At 43.6% G+C, this 23,649-nt stretch overlaps 3 protein-coding genes across 12 annotated transcripts in view; 1 reads left to right on the top strand and 2 right to left on the bottom strand.

Moving 5' to 3' along the window:
• Positions 1-427: 427 nt before the first annotated feature.
• On the bottom strand, positions 428-9,459 carry ERLEC1 (endoplasmic reticulum lectin 1). Of its 3 annotated transcripts, none has more exons than XR_014944372.1 (14): positions 9,283-9,459; positions 9,092-9,196; positions 8,935-9,015; positions 8,198-8,275; positions 8,017-8,080; positions 6,855-6,895; positions 5,702-5,925; positions 4,282-4,411; positions 3,708-3,869; positions 2,265-2,324; positions 1,676-1,784; positions 1,212-1,289; positions 932-1,007; positions 428-725 (listed from the first exon to the last, which is right to left on the bottom strand). XR_014944372.1 is itself a non-coding variant. In XM_015856681.3 (14 exons), the coding sequence occupies exons 1-14, from the start codon at positions 9,418-9,420 to the stop codon at positions 654-656; spliced, it is 1,434 nt and encodes a 477-aa protein (XP_015712167.3). In that variant the 5' UTR covers positions 9,421-9,459; the 3' UTR covers positions 428-653. The 3 variants fall into 3 exon arrangements, 2 of the variants coding, with proteins under 2 accessions (XP_015712167.3, XP_085398684.1); XM_015856681.3 differs by having other exon boundaries at positions 1,660-1,784; XM_085542558.1 differs by lacking the exon at positions 8,935-9,015 and having other exon boundaries at positions 1,660-1,784.
• Positions 9,460-9,512: 53 nt separating this feature from the next.
• Positions 9,513-23,649, top strand: part of ASB3 (ankyrin repeat and SOCS box containing 3) — a 33,527-nt gene continuing 19,390 nt past the window's right edge. For 5 of the 7 annotated variants that reach the window (XR_014944369.1, XR_001553703.3, XR_001553704.3 and 2 more), the window contains exons 1-8: positions 9,513-9,575; positions 18,454-18,665; positions 18,990-19,148; positions 19,666-19,778; positions 20,328-20,463; positions 20,742-20,919; positions 21,434-21,631; positions 23,329-23,580. Coding sequence is in view for 2 of the 7 variants with exons in the window: in XM_015856673.3 (XP_015712159.2) it covers positions 18,470-18,665; positions 18,990-19,148; positions 19,666-19,778; positions 20,328-20,463; positions 20,742-20,919; positions 21,434-21,631; positions 23,329-23,580 (1,232 nt within the window). In the remaining 5 variants the exon portion in view is untranslated. The remainder of the gene's footprint in view (positions 9,576-18,453; positions 18,666-18,989; positions 19,149-19,665; positions 19,779-20,327; positions 20,464-20,741; positions 20,920-21,433; positions 21,632-23,328; positions 23,581-23,649) is intronic. The other 2 variants (XR_014944371.1, XM_085542554.1) reach the window with 1 other exon arrangement.
• On the bottom strand, positions 10,353-17,877 carry CHAC2 (ChaC glutathione specific gamma-glutamylcyclotransferase 2). Of its 2 annotated transcripts, XM_015856701.3 has the most exons (3): positions 17,719-17,877; positions 15,111-15,146; positions 10,353-13,183 (listed from the first exon to the last, which is right to left on the bottom strand). In XM_015856701.3, exons 1-3 carry the CDS (start codon positions 17,851-17,853, stop codon positions 12,800-12,802), a joined length of 555 nt encoding a protein of 184 aa, XP_015712187.2. In that variant the 5' UTR covers positions 17,854-17,877; the 3' UTR covers positions 10,353-12,799. The 2 variants fall into 2 exon arrangements, with proteins under 2 accessions (XP_015712187.2, XP_085398685.1); XM_085542559.1 differs by lacking the exon at positions 15,111-15,146.

The raw sequence follows: 23,649 nt of genomic DNA, 5'->3' as shown, positions 1-23,649 counted from the left end.
GAACAGCAACTCTGGTACATGTCAGCAGCAATGGTCAGCAAAAGAAATACATTAACATGAACCTTACGAGGTTAGTAACACATACAGAAACAACAAAACAAATAGGACTTAAAAAGCAGAAGTGACAGCTGAATGGGGACAAAGTAAGAGGCAAAAGGGCTGCGATATTAATACAGGTTCCATCAGTGAAACTGAGGCAGCATTTGTGTTTGGACAAACTAAGTGAATGCATTATAGAACTGATTCTTGTTGCGGTGGCTGCTGAAGGCTTCTGCAAGCACTGGCTTCCCTTTTCCCTTCTGCTGGCAGCTGAACTCACCCCTTGAAGCCGGACCGCGTCTATTTTGCCTTTTGAAAGCTGCTCAGTTGTAACTTAATGATGACAAGAAGCAAGGCAGGATGCCTCACACACAAGTCAAACAAGGAGTGCAAGACAAGATTTTAATTGTTAAAAGTTTATCGATAACCTCTTATATACACATAATTATACACAAAGTGGTTCATGAGTCCCTCATCTCGGAGAAATCTGCTGGTGAGGCTGGTTGGCTGAACACGTCTGTTCTGTTCGGTCATCTCACAGGTATGATGTTAATGTGGAAAAGGCCAGCTGGGATGTTGATGGGTATGGCTTGCTTCAGAGATCGTGCTGTTCTTTAGCTGGGTACTGACAGGAGCCCGTATTCATCTGCTGTATCCAAAATCTTACAGATGACGGGAGATTCCACCTTGAACACACGAGATCAAAATATGGCAGCTGTAAAGTTTGTCACTTGAGTTGAAAAATCTACCAAATTAAACCCCGTGACTAAAAAAGGTGGTAAATAAAGTCAGAACTGATCTCATACTTCCCATGAGGTGGAAACATGTACCCTGAGACAACCTCCACTACGTGACAGCTGAGCTTTGGAAATGCAAGTATGTGTTTACGTACCCCAAGGATGTATTGGCAAGAATGAGGCTCTAGCATATAAATGGTTACAGCATGAGGTGAATCGGACTCTTTGCATCTGAAAAAAGAAATGTTGCTGTGTTTAGCATTTAAGAAGCACAAAAATAAAATATATTTGCCTCCCATCGATATCATTTTTACTAAGCCCAGTTAACAGCCAAGCTTTAGGAAAGGCAGAAAGATACGACTTTCCCTTCTGGAAGAGAAAGCAGAAACACAAAGCATCAGTTAACTAAAAAGAAAAAAAAAGAAGTGAACTTACTTCAATTTGACTGTCACCTGCCTTGGCTTGTCAGTTAAGTCACAAACATCTCCATTCCCATAGAAATGAGACACCATCCTGCCCAAAAGTTCGGAGAGAGAAAACACAACTGTTATGCACAAAGCTAATTTAGTACAGCATCTCATAACTTCAAGTGTTTAACTTCAACATGTACAACGAAGTAAAACACCGTATTTCAGTATTACAGGAGCAAACAGTTGTTTACTATTGGAAGAATCCACCTCATATCCAAAGTCTTCAATTACCTTTCTTGACATGGCATGTTGATCGGAGGGGAAAAACCCAACATGCCTGTAACAGCTTATCTACCAGTAAATATTCACGTGTGGCTGAAGTGGATATTGGTATTTATTCTTCTCTGCCACACGTATGAGAGTAATTCAGGAACTCATAACCACAGCAGTAAGCTCAGGGTCTGTAACCATACCTAACTGTCTGCGTACCATCTTCTTTAAGATAGTATGTTCTGGCAGCATTCTTTCTGGACCATTCAATATGTTCCTCCTTGTTCCAGGTACCCACGACCACAGAAGTCTTGCCACTTTCCTTGTCCTAAAACAAGAAAGGCTGATAGTGACCTTGCACTGTAATTCTAGCAGTGAAGATGACTTAATGAGTGGAATGTCATTTCTAGAGCAAGTCTGCTCCTGTCAACATGACACCTTCTTGCATTTGGGACAAGCTATGAAGGATGATGTTGTAGGCTCAAGATTTAAGTTGGTGGTCTCTTCAGAATAGTCATCTAGGCTGTGAAACATATTTCAATGACCAGAAGAGCATTTCCACAAGAAAGACACGTTATTTTCAGCTTTCATTATCACTGTGCTCTACCTGACATGGCATCTGTGTTACCCTGCATAAACTCTTACACAGCACTGAGGATTCACGTTCTGAAATCCGTGCTCTTAAACCCAAAATGCTGATCAGCCAAGAAATGGATGCTGCTTTTTTCAGACCAAATACGGATCCTCCAGCCTCCCCATGGCCACCCGCAGCCATCTAGTGGCAGAGCACAGAACTACGTGCACGTACCTCGTGATACTGATGAACGTATTTGCCGTAGCAGAATTCATACTTCCACCAACCGACACCCTAAGGAGGGGTATAAGTTCAGCATTAAACCAAAATAAAGCCCCCAAGCAAACACTCCCATTTCCCTCCTGACCCAAAACCGCTGGTTATTTTAGCAGTAAAACTCCAATCTATTAATCAGAAATGTTGACTCCTGATTTGCATTGAAACAGAAACTCTTATTAGACTAACTGGCACAGTCAGGAGCTGGAATAGAGGAGTTCAAGCAAAGAAAACCTCATTTTTATTTTAAACTCTTGAGAAAAGCTGCAAAAGAACTAAATTCCTTCAACTATTTGTATCCCCTCTATTCATCTTGGACAGAAATGTTTTCTCTTTCAAAGAAGGGGACAACTTCAGGTACCTTTGCTGGCTGTTTATGTTTAATCTGTTCTTTTCTGGCTTTCTCATTAACAAAATCAGCACAACTCTCATTTCATCATCTGTTCAAAGTCAAATCTGAAGACACCTTTCTAGCACAGACCTTGGTATAAAAACCTTCCCTTTACCAATGCAACCACGTGCAAGAGTACTGTTATAAAATTAACTTGACGTGGCTTCTGTAAGTTCTGCACTGGTTTTATTTAGATAATAGATAATATCATTGCTTCAGCTTTGCATTTAGCCCAGCACAACCAAGCAAGCATGACTTAATGAGTCTTAAATAATCTTATGATTGTATTAAGCATGACTTAATGAGACTTAAATAATCTATTTAAGTACCTGAAAGTCAGGGAAATATCATTTGTGAGCATTAAGACTTCCAACTCTCTGCTCTTCAGATCCCAGTGAAAGCTATAGATTTACACCCCCAAAAATGCTTTTCTCTTCAAACACAAACCAGTCCTATAACTAGCACAACAGGAGCACAATGTACCCAGAAATAACTGTAGTATTTGGTGGGTAGAGAGGAAAAAAACCAGACAGTAGTGCTGGCTTTAAGGAAGGTTTTGCCACAGCACAATGCAACACTGAGATGCTGTAGGCTGAACATAGCCAAGACAGCATATTTAGAGATCCAGGATAACCATCCAAAAGCAGGTCTTGAATTTAGCAAAGAAGAATACTTGTAGTTAAGGCTGAATGAAATATCACAGAACACAGAATCACCAAGGTTGGAAAAGACCTCAAGATCATCCTGTCCAACCATCCACCTACCATCAGTATTTCCCCATTTAGTACAACATCTAAATGTTTCTTGACCACCACCCAGGATGGTGATTCCACCACCTCTCTGGGCAGCCCCCTTCTGTTATCAGGAAACAGTGTGGCCCCCTCACCTCCCATTGAGGGAGTAATTTCATAGGGGAAAAAATATTATGTATATACATGCACACACACTTACAAAATGCTATGTGCAATTAATGAGTAGCTATTTGACTGTACTTAGCCTTTATTTCTTACCCCGTGGAAACAGTAGGAACCACTGAGAAATTCCTTTATAAGTTGGTCGTCAGTCAGTTTGGAGATGAGGGTTGTTCCTACAGTTAATAGCTGATGGCTACCAATAGCAACAGGCTTATGAATGGAAGAAAACTTCTCTTCTTTTGTTGAAGGAGCTTCTTCCTGAAATTAAAGTATATACAAATTTAATACATAGATTTAATACAGAATCATAGAATCACCAAGGTTGGAAAAGGCCTCCAGGATCATCCAGCCCAACCTCCCACCTACCACCAATATTCCCCCACTAAACCACGTCCCTCAGTGCACTAGAACAGTTCTTGAACGCCTCCAGGACAGTGACTCCACCACATCCCTAAGCAGCCCACGCCAGCACTGATCACTCTTGCACAGAAGAAACTCCTTCCAGTGAAGTAAGCTACATAAACAAGCAACAAACTTAAAGACTGTTCCAAAGTGTGACGTGCCCTTGTAATGTAGATTAAAACAGCCTGTTCCACCATGCTGCACGTTATAGGTATTATAACATGAACAGTAAACACTTTCAAACGTAAAAAATAAAGAAACCCCCTACCTCTTTAGCTCTTTTAAAAGGCATCTTCATCATTTCTTGCTGTTTCTCCAGCTGCTCCAGATTATGGGGCTTAAGTGGGGATCCAGGCAGAGACTGGCAAAAGATGTCATTCACAGGGGAAGCCCTAAACCTGTCCGAATGATTTACAGATAAATCACTTAGTATGCTTTAAAGATAAAACATGCTTTTTTTATTGTTCTACATTTCTGCTTGGCTTGGGGCAGTTCGTTTTTCCCTGCAGTTACACCACCACAGTCAAAGCCTCGATGTTCTCACAACTGATGTAAGTTCCTACAGAAACAAAATGTAGGGTATGTCTTCTTCCACTGCATATATGCCATTATTCCTCTAACGCTCTTTGTTAGCTATTCAAAAAGCAGCTCAAGAAAGGAATAGCAGAAGGATGAAGCAGGGTTACACCTGCCTCCTTGCTTTACACAAAGCAAGGTACCACTAAAAAGGAAAAAGCATTTTAAAAGTCAAATAGTAACCAAAGAAGACACCAATAGTTCCAGTGGATATTCTTCTGCTAAGCTAGTGCAGCTGCATCACTGGATAAGATGATGATTGCAGATAAAAAGGGCTGTGTCTGACCATTACTTATTTACCCTCTAAATGGCAAGCATTTATCAATTGTAGTTGAAGATTTTACCATTTGGACTTTGTAGCCTGCTTCAGAACAGCAATTAAACACTCGCCTGTTCTGACACTTCTGAGTATGGAAAATTCAGAGCTCCATTGATGATCTCCCCTTTCATTTTTATGCATTTGCTTTGCAATTCTGTTTACAGGCCTGAGAAGGTCAAAACTATTGAAACTAAGAAACCAATCCTGGTTTTTGGAAAATCAACACAAACTGTGAATGCTTCATGTGAAAAATGACTCAGACAGCAGAAGCAAAGGCACTAAACCAAGACAAACACAGGTGGGAACTCCCTAAGCTGGGTGTACTGGTAAAATAAGTCTTATTAAAGTTACAGCTGAAGACAGTACTCTTGTTTTCTGAGATTAAATATACAAGTTGAAGTCTATGCACGCATATATGGCAGATGGGCAATGTGCAGTAACTGAATACCATGATGATAAAGTAAGAGAAGAGACTGGGTGTTCTTAATCTGCCTGCAACCTGCAGGCCCTGGTTTGTGCTTCTCCAGAATGACAGGGTTAGAAACTTAACTGTTGAAAATAAAGTACTTTCCATCTGCTTCTCACACAGAGTCAACCAGCAGACTTCCAAAATGCAAGCATTACTCAGCTTAAGACGAAAGCTTTTAAGACTTGGCAAAGTTGTACTTGCCAAATAAGTACATACAAGTGTCACAACTGCATAGCAGAAACCACAGGTGGATAGAAGGCTCATATAAGCACATGCATGGCAGCTGATGAAAACTTGGAGATGGACAAAATTTGAATACTGTACCTATATTTAGGATGGTTGCATAACAGAGGTGTCAGTATAACCACCTCATATTCACAAGTTGTAACTTCTGCTACTGAAAGAATCTCGTGTTTAGCTTCTGGATGACAGATGTACATGACTGTACTCGATCTGGGGAGGTTCTGTCTCAAGCTGCAGGGTGTGCCATTTCCCATTTCTACGGGATAGTATGGAGTCATCTGCCCCTCTATGTTTTTTGTGGGTATCTAGGGGGGAAGAAAACAAGAGTTAGGAATCACAGTAAAACTCCTCTGACTTTTCTGGAACAGCAAACACTGTAACAGTGTGCAGAGCCAGCAAAACTAGACTGAAAGCCCCGCTTAGTGACTTGGATTTGCTCTAACATCCAAACACATTCTGGGTTACTGCCTGCAGCTCTGCTGCACAGACGCACCGCACCATGTGTGGCCTGATGACAAGTCTGACTGCAAAGGCAGCTGCTTCCTGTGCACAGGTTGCCCAAAGCTGCAGTTCTAGGAAAGCTTCCCAACTGGGTGCAATGTTTTGGAAGAGCTCCAAGCCAGCTGTGTTCCTCCTGCAGCCTCAAGATAAGGAGTTGTGAGCAGCTCTGCCAGAGTCAGATCAGATCTGAGTGCTGCCTTCGCTTCAGTGTCAGGCCACGAAGAACCTGAAAGGGCCTGCTACAAAGCCATCTAAGGTGTCACTGCTACAGCCTTCAACACACCCATCCGAGAGCATCCCACACTATCTTGGCTAACAAAGTTAACAGCACACACTACATAAATCGCACCTTATGAAGTTTGAGACATGGGTGTAAAATGCATTTTGAATTAAAGTATTTTAAAGTAAAGGTACTCAGTAAACTTCTACTTCTGGAAATTAATTCCCCAGACTGACAGAAGCCCCCATCCCGGCTCTATGTTTGAAGCAGCCATGGTTCCTTGCTACCAAAGTTCTGTTTGTATAACAGCCATGTTAGAACCCTCAAACGAGGCTGCTTTGCTCTGCTGTTGCTTGGTCTAGTACAGGTTTTCACAGCCACTCTATACCTCAGGAACAGAGCTCCATTTTATTTTTATGCTCGTTTTGGTAGGGAACTACTTATATAATCTCACCACATACGAACTGCCTCCGCTATGATGGCAAAAGTTAAAAATAGATGTTTTTCACTTGCCTCTTTTGCACTTTCTTTTGGCTTTTCCTTCTCTTCTTGATCTAGGGAATAATTAAGAATGAGATAAGCATAAAATCTGTAAACCCAAAATAAAGTGAACTCACATGGAGGATTTTATATGCTTTGTCTATTTACTTGTATTTTGTGTATTAAGCTGCCAACAGACAATTGTACCAACGTGCAGGTGCAAAAGAGGAAAGAAAGGAAATAAACAGTGATGTGGGATCCAGAGCAAAGAGAACAAAGCGGGAGTAAACATCTCCACAAAATGATTCTTAACCTCAATTAGACATCTACAAGCTGCTCTGTGATAATTAATTACCTCTGCACGGGACTAATGACAACACAGATGCTATCTCACTAATAAGAAAAACCAAACATCACAGCTTCTTCTCAGGACTAAGATCCATAAGCGAAGGCTGGAAGCAGCAATTTGAAGAAATGGGATTTATGGCTTTAGAATTGCTCCAGGATTAAGGCACTGAAGCTAATTTCAGGATGAAAAAACAGCAGTGCTCACCTCTCATGTACTAGCCTAGAATTAAAACTAATAAACTCCCTTGTTTCCATCAGCTTAGTTCGTTATTTTAGCCTTCTCTGAACAAACGTCCTCCCTGTGTCAGGGATGCAGATATTGCCAGGTGTGTGCACAGAACTTCTGGCATCCACAAGAATTCCTGGGCAAAAATGCAAGTGCTCAGAACATTAACATAGACTGTAAGCTGACTTTGGGGCTCAGCTCCTTTATTTCCACCAGTGTCACACCTCAGAATTTCTGGATGTCTGTGGCAGAAACACTAACAAACAACTCTCCAACAATTCCAAGGATCGTATCTGCCTGCAAAGGCTCTAAGCGCGTGGGCTGGCAACCCATGTTTTATTACACAACAGCTGAGCCCAAGGCATGCTACGTGCTCTGCCCATCGGCTGGAAAGACACATCTCTCCATCCAAAAAGGAAGAGGCACAAAAGGACAGACCATCAAGCAGACTCACCTGTCACATACTGCTTCCATCTATTCTACTATGTATTTTCTCTCCCTCTGCAGAACTGCACTACTTCTTTTGCATAAGGAATCAGTTTCCTAAGGCGTTATTTCTCAAACAACAGTAATTAAAAACAAAAGAACTTGCGAGCTTTAGTAAAACAACCTAAGACAGACCTGGTTCTGACAATGGGGTCTTCATCATCATATTCCCGAGATAGTATTCTTGGATGTTTATTTTCTGCAAGCAAAAGAAGCTTATGAAAGTTATCATTGTCCATACTCTTTCAGAGGAGCTCTGCATGCTTCCAACAGTGAGGGGGGCGGGACTGGGAGCTCCAAACAGCAAGAAATTCACCTGTCCTGTTTCTTTTTCCTCGTGATACTGGCGGATGTATTTCCCATGGCAGACCTCGTAAGTCCAGTAAGATTCAATCTTAACATGGAAAGCAAAAGAAGCAACTTTCTGTTTAGATAAGATACCCCTAAAAAAATGACATCTCCCCTCACATTTCTGGCTTTTGCAGCAATGAAACGCAGACCGAGCTAGTGGATGAAAGCAGCCTGAAAGCAACACCTGCACCTGGTTTGCTCTGCTGCTCAGCACAGCTTGTTTGCTATTGGTATTTTTCCTCGCAAGACACAAGTCTTGCAAACAGGGTGGCAGAGCAATGCACAGCTGCAGGGCCTCATCCTGGAGTACGTGTGGTCTGAACCTTCAATGCTTCTTTAGGAACACCTGTCCCAGAACAGCAGTGTGGGAAGGGCCATGCTGGTCTGTCGGCACATTGCTGCTTTACTCCTGCAAGTAAGCACTTAACATCCACAGCTTCACATCGTTATTACAACAGGAGAGATGGGGGGATGAGTACATCGGGCCTTCAGGTGGGAATTTACCAGTAAGATCAGAACAGTAAGCCTGCAGCATTGCAGAGAGACGGGAATTTACCAGTAAGATCAGAACAGTGAGACTGCATTACAGAGAGCTCGTTTTGGAGCAGGACGGTGCACGAAGCCTGAGTGGCACCACCAACACACCCCACACCCCACACCTGAACGCGGCCCGGTGCCAACAGCACGGGAAGGGCGGCTCACCCTGTACGAACAGCTGCTCTGCTTAAACAGCGGCTCCAGCAGCTCTCCCGGCGCCGGGCCTCGGTATTCCTTCTCTTCTTCCTGTGGGGAGCCCGTTTGTGTTCGTTACCTCCATGTGCCGGGGCCGCCCGCCCCGTGTCCGCGCAGAGCCGCTCACCTCGGCGCCGCCCGCCGTCAGCGGCAGCACGCACTTGTAGCGCTCCTTGTCGGCCGTGGTCATCAGGATGTAGTTGTCCTCTCTGTACAGGACGCCCGTCGTGGGCTGAACAAAGCCCCGCGTTACTCGGCTGGGAAACGGCTTCCCACGGGGCCCTCCCACCCCGCCCGCATCCCGCGTCCCGCACGCACCAGGCTCAGCTCGGTGCCGGGCCAGTTCACCCGGAACGGGACGTCGTCGCTGAGGTGCGGGAGGGCGCGGCCACCCGAAGCCACGGCGGCCGCCAGCAGCAGCCCGCACAGCAGCGCCCGGGGCCGGCAGCGCCTCATGCCGCCCCGCGGCCCCGCAACAGGCACCGGGACACGTCTGCTTCCGAGCGGGGCGGGACGCTCCGCATCCACATCCGGGGCGGCCGCGGGGCGGGGCGGGGTTTGGGCTCCGCCGAGGGACGGACGGACGGCGGGTGTAGCGCGGCGGCACTGAGGTGAGAGCGGCGGGACGCGGCGGGAGGCGGGAGCGGGACACGGAAGGACCTTGGTGTGGGACTGGTGAGGCCGCAGCTCCAGTGCTGCGCTCAGTGCTGGGCCCTCACTGCGACAAAGGCACTGAGGGCCTGCAGCGTGTCCAAAGCGGAGCTGTGAGGGGTCTGCAGCACCAGTGTGATGGGGAGCGGCTGAGGGAACCGGGCTGTGCAGTGTGCGGGAGAGGAGGATCAAGGGAGACATCATGGCTCTGTGCAACCACCTGAAAAGAGGCTGTGTGGTGAGACGTAACAGCCTTAAACTGCAGCAGGGGAGGTTCAGGTTGGCTGTTAGGCACAAACAGGACAGCCACAGCTCTGTCAGTGCTCACAGCCCTGTCCGGCCTGATCTTGAGTGTCTCCAAGGATGGGGCACTCACCACCACGAGTAACCTGTGCCAGTGCCTTACTGTCACAAACTTCTTCCTTATATCTGGTCTAAACCTCCTCTTTTAGTTATAAACCATTTCCCCTTGTCCTGACACACAAATCCCTCTCAAGTCCATCCCCTTCCTTCTTTCAGCCCCTTCAGCTGGAATAGTAAACTGCTGTAGCTGGCAACTGAAATGAGGGTATGGGTGAAATCAAGCTTCTGCAGAAGGCTGCTAGGGAAGCCCAATTACTTAAGAACAGCATCTTTCATCATGACATCTAACAGCATTTTACAATGAGATGCTATTAAGATACACAGTGGTGTCCATCCTATTACTGGGTACATCTTAAAGATAACATCACCAGAAGTTTCTTTCTCCAACACCATTAATAAACGTGATGCATTTTATTGTATTGAAGTTGTATGCACAAACTGGAATGTATCATTACAGATATTATTGCAAATGTTCTGAATCTGGAAAGCAAGTGAACCAACAATGTCCTGACTATAATTAAAGACACAAAATGTAGAGCCATACAGAACCACAGCGCCCCAACACAGTACTTAAATAGAGCTTCAAAGAGAGAATCATCGCTGATGTTTGTGGCTCATTAGTGAGCATGTGCATCCCTTGCCCTGTTCTGAGGAACACAGATAAGCCTGGGAGGAAAGAATTACAATATGCAAGTGGACCTGCTGTCCCACGTGTTTTAACTTTACTACAGCTTGGCTGTATCTGAGGCAAGCACAAGAAAAGAAGTGGGCTTTGTTTTGCTGAGGGAGGAACACTTACGTATCTGTGACATAAATCATACCTAACATTTTTAGTAATGGCTGAATATCCCCTAACACTTAAGATTTGTTCTTTAAGTCAGAGGGGATAAATGCATGTATTAATGGCATGCATTTGTCGGTGTTGGCTATCGCTGTCAGTTGTTGGTGTGCGAAGTCACCCAGATGTTGATGTCATTACATGGTCGGGCATCTGAATGACTGCCATAAGGACACCTGGATGTCCCCACCACCCTCCTGTCCTGCTGTACAGGTGCATTAGTCAGGGCTGCTTTTCCACTCAGTTGCATCAATCCTAAACCATCACAGTGCAGTGGACAATCAAGACCCCCATAGGAGTTTGCAAGTAACTCATGTACTGATGGAAGAATGGGGCCTCGCTACTATGTGTGATTCTGATGTGATCAGATTTGCTTCTGCAGGTTAGAGTCATCCATCAAGTGAGACCCTGTTACCCTTTTAAAATGGCAGCGTTCAACCATTAAACAGCAGATTCTAACAAGTAATCTGCTCTTATTTCCCCTCAGTGAGTGTACATGTGAGAGATGCCAGAAGCACACCAAGTTTGTAACCTGGTCTTTAAGAAATACAGCTTTCTTAACTACGTATTTCAAGTGGTCTCATTGTTTAGGATTTAGGTTTGAAAGGTAATATCCTACAGTCTGCTTATCTGGGTGCCTTTTTCAAATGCTCTTTTAGACTTTTGTAGGTGGCTAAGAGAAATAACAGCAGCGTGTTATTCTGATAACCTCATCGTTTTTGAGGGATTACAGATATAAAACAGGACAACACAAAGAAGGAAAACAGACAACTTAGATAGTAGAAAGAGATGTTTTTGCAAGTATTAATGCAAAATATGAAGACACCCGAACTACTACTAAACGTATGCGTTCCCTGTATGAGAAGACCTGATGGTACGTGGTATTTTGTTAACATACAAAAATACGCTTTGAGAAAAGTCACAAAAATAACATTTTGAGAAGTGAGACGAGTTGTTGTCAGGAAGCTCCACTGACCTCTGTTGTGCATGAAGGAAGGCTACTGGCCTCAGCTGGTGGCTTCCAACCGTGGCTGACTGGCAGCCCATATAACACATGTCAGTTGACTGAAAAGGGGGTTCCTTTCTTAATGACCTTTTGTTTCAAATCCCTGAAATGTTGCTCAAAAACTGCTGTCTTAAATTGTATCCTCAGAGACTGGTGAATTTTCAAGACATGGAATTGCACCAGCATTTAAAGGCAGGTATCAGAGCTGAGTTTCTGAGCATTCTTGCTGCACTGTGGCTTCAAGTCATACTCTTAGCTAATTTCAACAATTTATATTTGTTCTTGATATTAACCTTGAACAATAAAATAAGGCACTTGTACAGTATGGCTTGTTATGTCAGAGTACCCCATGCTGTGCTTTTCAGGTGCATGACATAAGGAGCCAAGGGCAAAGACTGCTTTCCTACCACTGAAACGCTTTATCCTCTGTGCTTAAGGACAAACTAGGATCTATGGGATGAGGTCACTGATGCAGAGGAATAACTTAATTTCTGTGAAGGTGAACACTGATGGAAGTGTCCTACCATGCCTTTACTATGTGACTTACACGAAGTACTTCACGTCTCTCTTTTGCTGCGCTGAGCTCCATGCTGGCGGTCTTGAATTGGAAAGAACCATCACTTCAATGACTCAGGCATTGTATGTGAACTCAGACTTTGATCATAAAAAATACTGTGAAGATTTTAGGTTAAACCTATAGTAATGGAGAGGCTTAAGTGGTTCCCTGGTGATGCCTGGGTAAAATACCAATATACCAAATTCAAACCTAAAACGCTTCCCCTGCTGCCCTTTCTATTGATTCCCGAAATAATGTTTTTTTTTAAACAGTATGTTTTAATGACTAACTACTCTTCTGAATGCAATATTAAAATAAATAAGATAGCATAGTACAGAGAAATATGCCTCCAAGTCACATACCCACTGTGCAACGCAACCATTCCTCTGAAGATGCAGCAATACTATTGGAAGAAGTTATTCTATAGGCAGTTTAGGTTTTGTTCTTTTTCCAGGAGTTCCTTTACTAGTTTCTCTAAGGAGAAGAGATGCTCATCTACATCTTCTGGTACAAGATTTCTCATAGAATCAGCGAGTTCAAACAGGTATTCCGTGTTTCTTCCACTGGGACCAACGGCGTTAATAATCTGCTCGGCGATCTCCTGCAGAGGCGCAGGGCCCAGGTAGTTGGGGTTATCGCGACTGCCGATGTAGAGCAGTACATCAAAGGGTTTTACTGACGAGTCCTTTGGGTAGAAAAGAACGGTGGTGGTCCTGTATCCTCCCTTCTCTCTGAAGTCCAAGTATGCCTTGACTTCACATTCTTGTCCAGCTGGCAGTCTGTAAGCAATACCCCACACACAGCCCTGTGGGAGGACATAAGAAAATCCAAGCAGGGTTTAAAAATTACTCAGAAATAACCGTATTTCTGCTTAATTTTGGTAAAACACTTGACTTTTTTTTTTCTGCTATTTTCAGGCTTTTTACAGCTATTTCTCGCACTGTTCTTGGAGTCCTAAATCAAGAGCGCTGTTCTATTTAGGAAATCTTCAGTCAAAATAGTAATTAGGCAGATCAATCCTGTCTCTACCTTCTTCCTGCTGCTGAGGCTTTTCTTATGGAACAGTTTCTTGTTGCAACTAAATCTGAACTAATAGATAGCCTTCATGAGCTTCTGAATGCTGTCTATTAGGGAGCTGACTGAAGGATACCAAGTATCTTCCAGACCTCACAAAAAAAGTGCAGTGAAAGTTAAAACTGTAAATAGTGCTGAATTCCAAGTAATTTTGATAAAGTCCTTCCTGTGTTTTCAGTTTCCCTTTTAAGAGCAGGCTGTCCCTCCTGTCACAGATCTGGCAGCATGAGAGCACTAATGCTGCCACGCTGTCACTGGGCCTAAGAAAGAAAAGCTGAGCTGAGCCTTGAGTTTGCACAATTAGATGCAGCACTGCCAGCTCCTCAGCAAACACTGACGGGCAAATGGGTGAGACCTGAGTTTGCTGTTTCTGTTTCTTTTGGTTTTGTCTGTTTGATGCAGCACAGCAAAATGACCGTGGTCTGTTATCCATTACATTCATGTATACATACAAGCACCACTACTTGATTCATTGTGCTTTCAGTGTAGGTGAATCCTATTTGAGATAAATGGGAAATTAAAAGCCAAGGAGTACAGTGTTCCTTATCATCATGGTTTCCTTTTAGATGGCACGGAGCTATGGACAGAGCAAATTAAACTGACTGTGAGCTCAATGTTTGCAGACAGCACAGTGCCTCGCCGGTGCAGAATGGAGCTGGGGGCTGGCTCTGCCAATGAAAGCACCGCTGCCACCAGTGTTTGGGTGTGTGTGCAGGGGAATGATGGCTGTAGTCTGTGAAGGGAGACTCCAAGTGAGCTGCTAAGATTGAAGTAGAGCACGTTCATATCACTTGATGTTTGTGTGAGATGTGATTATCTGGCTGTACCAGATTCTGGAGGAAAGGGGAAAAAAAAACCATCCAAACAAAACTGGTTTGCTAAGGGGAAAAAAGTTTCTATGTTTGCTTAACAATAGAAACAGAGGGACAACAAACATAACCATTCTTTGTTTATATAGGAGTCTGTAACATAATGGTACCCAGCAGCACTGTAATGTGCAAAAAACCCCTACTAGAAAGGTACAGAAAATCACAATGAGGGACAGCGCACTGCGTTTTGCTGCTTCTGCTAACTGCACAAACAGTCAAAGTTTACAACTGCTGCTAAACTTACCTCTATCTCTGAGCTACTTTGACAGAACTAAGTAAAATCTAAACACACAATTGTGGCATTTCATTCCTTAAAACGTTTTATCCATGCAGCAGAAATTAAAGCAAGCAAATCTTTTTAATCGCTGCGACTTAACCTTAATTTGTTTCAATTTTTATTTTGGGAGGCTGAGATGATGGCTCTCATGCACCATCTCATGTCTGATATCAGTGCATCTCCAGCACCATACATACTGTGAAAGTAAACGAGCCTGCACTGTACAGCAGAAGAGCTGAAGTGACTATATAGGAAAATACTTTAAAATATACCTTTGGTAATAATAGACACAAACTACTTCCAGTTGCTTAGTTTAGACTGATGGATTTATTTGAAGTAATGAAGAGTCGCTGGTGTAACTCTCAAGTCATTTTGAGAAAATGCTTCATTTCAGTGAAGGTAACTCAATTATTGGCTTGTAGAGAAGCAAAAATGAATAGTGACTTACTACACAGGCTGGGAACACAATAGGACAGTCTCTATACTATAGAGACAGAACAGGAGTACTGTACCTCAGGGTCTTCAACCAGAGTCACAACTCTTCCAGGCTAAAATTAAATGAAAATCCTTGTTAGTTCAGTCAGCAGCTTTTACTGTAAGTGACTGGTGACAATAATTAATCAGTGCAAAATTATCCACAGGATCCCATCCTCAGTCATCAGGAGCACGCTGTGTTTTCTCTAGAGCAGCAGTGAGGTGAACCTTCTCCCTTCTCTATAGGAAGTTTATATTCAGGCACAGCAAACTGATGTAACGTGGAAATCTAGCGTGGCTAAATGAAGCGAGATGCTTCCACTGCTGCCTTGTCTTGCACTAACCATCTCAGAGAATTATAACTATACATTATGGCAACTCCTAAGTAACTTCCAGCAACTGTAGGTACTATTTATTCAGTGTAAGCCATTTCATTGTCTTAATAGCTGCTTATTTTTGGGAAAAAGTGGGCACAGCTCCTGTTCACCTGGGCCATTTGGGAACAGCCTCAATCAGTAAATCACCAGGGGCTGTTTTACTGTCATTCAGCTTTAAGCCTCAAGAGAAGCTAGTTAACACACTGCACTAATAATAGTGCTGAAGGGTTCACCTTGAGTTAGGCTAAATATACCATTGACTGTCTGTCTGTCGAGTATATCTTAACAAAGCTCATCTGGGCAATAACAGTGAAGTCACGCCAGGCTGTCTCTCACTGATGGGAAATTAGTGACAATCAAATGTTTTGCTAAATATTTCAGGGTTAAGAAGCTGGGATGGGCGGTGGGATGGCAGAGCAGTCTGTTTGTCTAGGGAGGGCCAGGCTCTGTTTGACTGTTTGCAGGGAACTTCCTAAACCAAACAGTGTTATGGAACCACACATATTACCTCTGCAAGCTAAGTAAAGGAAATAACATCTGTAAATGACTGGTTATATAATATAAATGAAAGCCATTTCCGCTGTGCCCAAGCAGCGCTGCAAACTTGAATGGTCTCCTAAGTCAGGTGTCTTTGACGGGCTTCTGTCAGTTTCGCTCAGCTCACAGTCCCTCAGGTCTAGCTGATGTGTCCTATGAAATCAATAGGGCAAACAGAAGTAACGTCTTCCACTGCTACACGAGATTATTTTCAGTGGTACATCGAAGTGCTCAGATCCTGAAGATTCTCTCAAACACTGGAGGCTAAAAATCCAGTTTGTGAATGTGGAAACCTGGTTGTTTTGCAGAAGGAGCTGGATTATTATCATAACCCGAGCTACGTGCTTTGCTATTGGAAAAAGAGAAGTTGTAAATGTTGATGTTTTCAGTGTATTTCCTCCTTTGCAGCTGAATAGAGAATGTGACTATGAGGATTTGTGCTCAAGGATTTGGAAACGGTAGGAAGTCAAATCATGACTAAACCCAGTAATGCTAAGTTAGAAGCCAGCCTTACTAACAGAGCTTTAGGAAAGTCAGAAATGTACTTTTAGGAGTGAAAGCACTAAGATATGCTTTAGTTATGTTCTATTAAATAGATGTTTATTGCTCCCCTAGATTTTAGTCTGAGAAATGGGAATGGGAAGTCTCTGTGGTGTGCTTCCTCAGCACAAAGTGAGGGAGCCCCTTTGCCTTGGAATAAGAAGCAACAACTGGTGGTCTGAGTAACTGCAGAAGGCATTAACTTGCTGGTGCTGGGGAGGTGTGTTTTGTTAATGCTAAGCATTTCCATCAACAAAAATAAAACGCATTCATCAACAAGCATAAATAATAACATGCTATTCCTAAACATAAATAGAACACCTGCTCAGTATGCTTGTACCTGTAAGCACCGCAAAAGTCACCTTCTGTCAGAGGATGGAATTAGTGCTGGTTAGGACTGCATGAAATTCCTTCCAAGCTACATGCAGCACACTGTGCTTTACAAGAATCCTTCTGCCTTTGCTAGGGATGCCCTATTAGCTGCAGCCTGGCTTTAGAGCAGTGTCAGCAGGGTGCAGGTGTGAGGGCTGAACACATCTGACACAATATAAAGCAGCACTGAATGCTGGTGAGTTGTTAGTGCCGTACCAATACAGGATCCTACACATTTACAGTGTGTTCTCATTTCTGATGACTCAACCGTGAGCAGCATCTGCAGCTGTACATAACCCAGTCCTGCCACATCAGAGCCATTCATCTAACCTGCTGTCCTGCCATATCATTCATGTAACCTGCTGTCCTGCTACATCATTTATCCAACCTGCTGTGCTGCCACATCATTCATCCAACCTGCTGGGCGCTTCTGGCACCTATTGTCCCCTTAGTGGCTGCTGAGCTCTTTAGCCCGTCTATGGGGAGGGCCACAGCGCAGTGAAGCGGTGTTATTCCGGTGCCTTAAAAACACAAGTTCCGACCAAACAATATAACAGAATAAAGGGGAAAATTAAAACTGAGCCTGAAGAAGTGCCTCCCAGCGGCATGGTGGAGCACCAGGTGCCCTTGAGGCGCACTGTGCAGCTCGCAGCGGTGAAGCTCCAGGTGCAGGGTGCAGTCAGTGCCCTCAGGGCCGGCCCAGCGCGTAGTTATGCCGGCTGTCACTTGGCAGGACACGGTTTGGGGTCGGATCCGCCCCGACGGCGCCGGGCGGGTGCCGAGCCCGGCGGAGCTGACAGAACCCGGCCGCCCCCCTCACCTTGCCCGGCACGCCGCGGTGGTCGGTGCTGCCCTGCCAGAACCGCCGGCTGTAGCCGCGGATACGCCCCACCATCTTCTCCTGGTACGGGAAGTCCACCTTCCAGATGAGGGAGCCGTAGCCGAACACCCACATGGCCACGGCCGCGCTGCCCCGACTGCGGGCGGGACGGGACGGGCATGCGCACTGCGGGCGGGGCGGCCGCTCTGTGCCGCCCTCCTCCCGCCCTCCCGGCTGCGGGGCGGTACCTCAGTGCCGGGTCATGGCCGTGTGAGGACACGGTGCTGCTGCTGCCCCTTGTCCTGTGCTGCACAGCGCTACTAACAGCCGCCCACACACAGCTGGCTCCTGCACCTCAGATAAGGGCAGGAAGGTGCCCTCTCCCTCAGCCTGTCCTCACACGGGGCATGTTCCAGGCCCCTCACATCATTCTGTCCCTCAGCTGTTCCTACAGAAGTTCCCATCTTTCTTGAGCTGGGCAGCCCAGCACTGGGCGCAGTGCTCCTCACCATGGCAGAGCAGTGGGAAGGATCACCTCCCTTGCCCTGCTGCCCTCACTCTGTCATACACACCTTTGGCCTTCCTGGCACCACAGCACGCTGCTGGATTATGGCCAGGCTGCTGGTCACCAGGAGTCCTGAGGCTCCTTCTGGCCTTGTTCTGTAGTGATTTGGGTGTGTTTTGTACTAACAAGCACTGCTTTTTTTCTCCTTCCTTCCCACCTTCCCACTGCAGGGCTTATTAGTAAAGGATGGATTTCACAGAGGCATATTCCGACCGGTGTTCCGCTGTGGGACTTGCAGCAAGAGAAGGGAATGCTGAAGTGCTGCAGAAGCTGATCGGGCAGGGATACAGCCTTGATGTCCCTGACAACAGAGGCTGGATGCCAATCCACGAGGCGGCAGCTCACTATTCCAGCAAATGTCTGAGGCTGCTCATTAATGCGGGTGAGGAAAAATGATGAGAAATCATTAAAATCTCAGCTCAACTCGCCAGTGATGTAAAATATAAATTAAATAGATTTATCGTGTTCCTTTGTAAATTTGATTCATAGATATTGATAAGATGTGGTAAAGAAAAAAATGGCAATGTTATAGTCTGTGAATGATGGCTGGTTTTACTTCTCAGTCCAAACCGAGTACCTGTATATGACCAGCAATAACTGATACCCTGCGAGCCTCACACATCCAGCACCTCAAGTACTTTAGGTTGAGAACTGTGTTTTTTTATCTTATTGCTAAATGTTCCTTTTTCATTGTCCTCATCTGTAGCTCCATCTGATAACTACATACATTCCAAGACATTTGAAGGGATGAGTGCACTGCACCTTTCTGCACGCTGCGGGTCCTTGGAGTGTGTTGGGGTTCTTCTGGAAGCTGGAGTTGATCCTGACCAAGTTACCACCGAATCAAACACCGCCCTCTTCCTAGGTGATGCCTTTCTGCTCTCAGAGTGACTGCTATGAGGGAGGAGCTGTGCTATAGTCCTGACTTAATTCTCTGTCATATTTCATGGTTTTGTAGCCTAAAGAGTAGGCTTGGGGCTCAGAGGTGGAGTAGATCTAGAAACCACTCATTTAAAGAAAGTTCTGCTTCGGATTATGTCTTAAAAAACAGTATTGAAAACATTAAATAGTTGGATTCGTTAATTAATTTATTTGTATAAATTAAAAATATGCCCTATGACCAGGTTTCATATTGATGGTGTAAAAAGTTTTAAACTGCACGATGGCAGTATCTATCATATCCAACCAGCCATTTTGTGACTGTGTTTCTATTTCCACCTCTGTTCTTTCATTTTAAATGTAAAAGTGAAGTAAGCAAATATAAACAGGTATAAAATCATTAGGAAAGTTGTGTCAGAAGCCTAAGTGATGAGACCACCTGAGTTTTTCAGTGAGTTCTTTAATAAGATGTCGGGTTTTTTGTTTTACTGTTTGATTTGAAGCTGTTGAAAACGGGCATGCAGATGTTGTCAGGTTTCTGATCCAACATGGAGCAAGTGTTGAAGGATCTCATTCCTGGTCTGGGTGGAATTCTTTGCACCAAGCTGCATTTCAGGTAACCTGTAACCATATTGTACCATTGCCATGTAACTAGTGTGTTCTGTGCAGTAATTCACTGATCTTGTCTTTTGATCAGGTGATGTTTCCCTGTTCTACCTTAACAGTCATTAATGCTAAAGGGCTTGCAGTGGACTCAAGGGTGTGTCTAAAACTTCATGACACGCTGATGTTGGGAAGCAATAATTAAAGTGTTATTAACAGTGCATGCACTTACTGGCTCACTTACTGTATGTGGGAAGTGAATGTCTTATAATATTTACTGATAAAGTCCTGTTGAGCATCTCCTAATCAGTAAGATATAAATTGTTTCCAGGATAGAAATATAGTACTGTAATATTTCCAATAAATCAATTTCCATTTGCAAATGAGCAAATGTGAAAAAAATAAACTCCTCAGATTTTTTTTCCAACACTTTTCTTGTCATATCTTTAGAACAATGACTATATTGCACATTATTTATTTCTGCTTAGAGTGTGGGGGGAATGTAGATGATGGCATTTCCCCATCTGGTTCTTTTGTTACGAATAAAAAGTGTTTATTTCAGCAACACGTTGAGATAATGAAAATACTCCTGGACAAAAGAGCAAACATCGAGTGTAAGGATGACTTTGGAATTACACCACTGTTTGTTGCTGCTCAGTATGGAAAGCTGGAGAGCTTGAGAACACTTATATCCCATGGTAATGGCAGTCTTTTGTTGGGCCTTGTTTTTAAGCTTACATCAGATGCCTGTCGTCAGACAGAATTGTAATTCTACTTCTGCACTTTGTTAAGTTCACATTTAGATAATTAATTGTGATACCAGTTGTGGATAGATGCAACACCATCTGTATTAAAAGTTGCTTCAGTGATTTAGTGTGGTTTTCAACAAGTGATAGTAGGAAATAGTACAACAGTTACTTGTTAATATTAATTTGTTGTTTATTTTACACCAAGTAACCTGAAGTCCTTTTATCAGGTGCAGACGTCAACTGCCAGGCCAAAGACAGAGCCACTCCACTACTGATTGCTGCGCAGGAGGGCCACGCCAAGTGTGTGGAGCTGTTAATATCAGAAGGGGCAGATCCAAATCTGTACTGCAATGAAGATAACTGGCAGTTGCCTATTCACGCAGCAGCTGAGATGGGCCATAAAAAGTAGGTGGTTAAAAGTTCATTCAGAGAAAACATTCTGGTAATAAAAGCCCAGCCAACAAAGGGAATGTTCAGCTCTAGGAGAAAGGAAAATGGGTTTTCAAGCTGATTTATAGCTTAGAATTTCTAATTCCCTTCATATTTTAAACACTTCAGCCGTCCCAGTAAAGCAAACAACCATATTGAAGTCAGCATCTAATCTGGGCCAGTCTGCAATTTAATGTATTTAGAAGGTTTTACACTGTGCTGAATCAGATACCAATTCACTTAGTAGCCATATTACTTTTTAAATGTCAATAACAATAGCATGTGATTTATACATGACTTGAACAGCTCTTAATTAGAAAAACTGTCAAGAAGGGGAGGCTGGTTCTTCTTCAAAGCAAACTGAGTAATGAAGAAACAGGTAGGGTTTTCTTCTGGAGCTGTAATGATGATTCAAATAAATGTTTGTAAGTTTGAAGCTCCGTTACTGCGTGAGATTGCACAAATCAATATTGTTTTTTAATACTTGCAGTATATTAGAGTTGCTAATACCAATTACCAATCGGATTTGCGACAAAGGAAAAGGCAAAGTGAGCCCCGTGTATTCAGCAATTTATGGTGGGAATAAAGAATGTTTGGAAATGTTACTTAAAGAAGGTTACAGTCCAGATGCTCAGGAGTGCCCAACCTTCAGCTGCAGATCACCCATGTGTATGATTTTCCAAAGAAAGTGAGTACAAATCTCGTGTTCTGAAATTATTCATAACTCCATTGGGCTGTATCATTACATGTGCAGGGTTTTCTTGACCTTTCTCCTCAGCTCTTGAGCTGGCAGAGTTAAACTGTGAGTAGCAGGCAGGTGTGTGGGGTGGTTGTGAAGGCTCCTGATGGGGAGATTGGCTCTCTGGCTCCTGTACAGAGTGACTGCAGTCCAGTTCTTGTGCTTTCAGAAGGCCTTATCAACACGTCTCTGTCTTGGGAACACAACTTGATAATTCAATCCAGAGGACCTTTAGCCAGATTTGGAAATTACTCTGTGGAGTAGTGAGCTGTTAACTCAGAGAACACTTTGTCCTCCTCCCAAACTGATGCAGTGTATAAAACGTTTATAATATATATAATGCTTATATACTGATGCAGCTCAAACAAGCTGGAGAGTCAAATCCTTGCTACTTCTGGGCAGTGCTGAGCTTTGTACAGAACTGTAATGCTTTACAATGTAACTGAGTCTTGAGAGCCATTATCTCATAGCATTTACACCTTGGAACAATGGAGAAATTTCGTGTTGTAGATAAACTTGAAAACAAATTAGTTCACCCTCTGTACACAGCATTATTAATGTGAAGTAATGATATATGCCTAAAATGCTCCATTAAAATGTATCTCATAAAGACTTTTAAATCTTCTTTAAAGTCACATTCTAATGGAATGATTCATGTGTACTAATCAAAATTTGTTGCTTATACCGCCATTTAAATTCATGAGGTTTGGGTAGTTGTGAGTTTTGTCCAACCCCTATTACTAGATATTAAAATGCACTTTATCTAGTAGACCTTAAACAGAGATTTTGGGGCCAGCTTAGATTGGTGATTCGTGATTTCAGTTTTCTCTTCTCGTTTATTGTCTTCCACACGTGACTTGCTCTCAAATCCTGTAAGGAATAATAACCAATTTAATCAATACCTTAATGGCTCAGAAGTTCATCACCTACAAACCGGCTGGGATAATCCTTGCTGTATGCATAGGAATATTTGTGCCTACTATAACTGGTAATGATAACATTTATTTTAATGGAAGTTGGCTTTTTTTGTTTGTTTGTTTTTTGTTTTTGTTTTTAATTAAAAAGCAAACAAAATTGCAACACATTTTAAAATGTTGGCAGTATTTTGGTGGGTTGCAGAGCTTCCCACAAACACAGCTGCGTGTAAACCTTTAAACACCACAAATGTTGGGCTGCTCCTGGAGTTCAGCAGTGCAGCCTTTTGCTCTTTTCACATACTTGTGCATCTAACACACATGACATTTTCAAGGGGGATGAGCAGAGTGCTGTCTGTTCCTAACAAGCACATGGCAGAGGAGTGGTGTGGTGGTACCTCTGTGCTTCAGGTGCCCATAAATATGGTGACTTTGGGCTCATCTGTTTATCACCAAGGCTTGCTGTGAAGAGATGGGAACTGGAAGGAGCCATGTGTCCTTTTTTGAAGACAGAGAGGAGAAATGTGTTAAGTGCAAGGATTGGAGACACAGAAAGCAGACTTGATTTAAACTGATTGCAGTCAGAATGGAGTGATGAACTTCTCTTTGGGTGAGGCAAGGTGTAGAGGCTTATGGTAAAGCAGTCTGCTTTCTTAGCAACAAGAAGTGAACTAACAGACGCCTTCTGTGGAAAACTAATGGAACATCTTCTTCCTTGTGTGCTGCTGATAGGTTTTTTAATTTAATTGATACTCTTCTGAACTACGGGATCACGCTGCTTGGGATAAATTTGGGATACTGCCTGTACCACGACAAGTTTGCTTTGTTTCGACGCTTCTTGAAGATATGCTGTCCACTGCCTTCTCAGCAGGAGCTACCAGAGTTTCTAAGCTGTGCAATTAAAGCCCTTGATGAGTACAAGGAATGGCTGCCTTATCTGCTCTCAGCTGGCTTTGATCCAGTGAATTTACTCTACAGATTCTGGTAAGCAGATAATGTTACCTTGTTTTCTCAAATACTGTATGCTCATCTGTAAAGCTGTTGCTGATGCTA

Source organism: Coturnix japonica, chromosome 3 (assembly GCF_054131305.1).
Source record: "Coturnix japonica strain WE chromosome 3, WE-NBRP24, whole genome shotgun sequence".
In the NCBI taxonomy this organism is placed as follows: domain Eukaryota; kingdom Metazoa; phylum Chordata; class Aves; order Galliformes; family Phasianidae; genus Coturnix; species Coturnix japonica.
The sequence above is the reverse complement of the archived record's forward strand: the minus strand, read 5'-3'. Positions and strand labels throughout refer to the sequence as shown.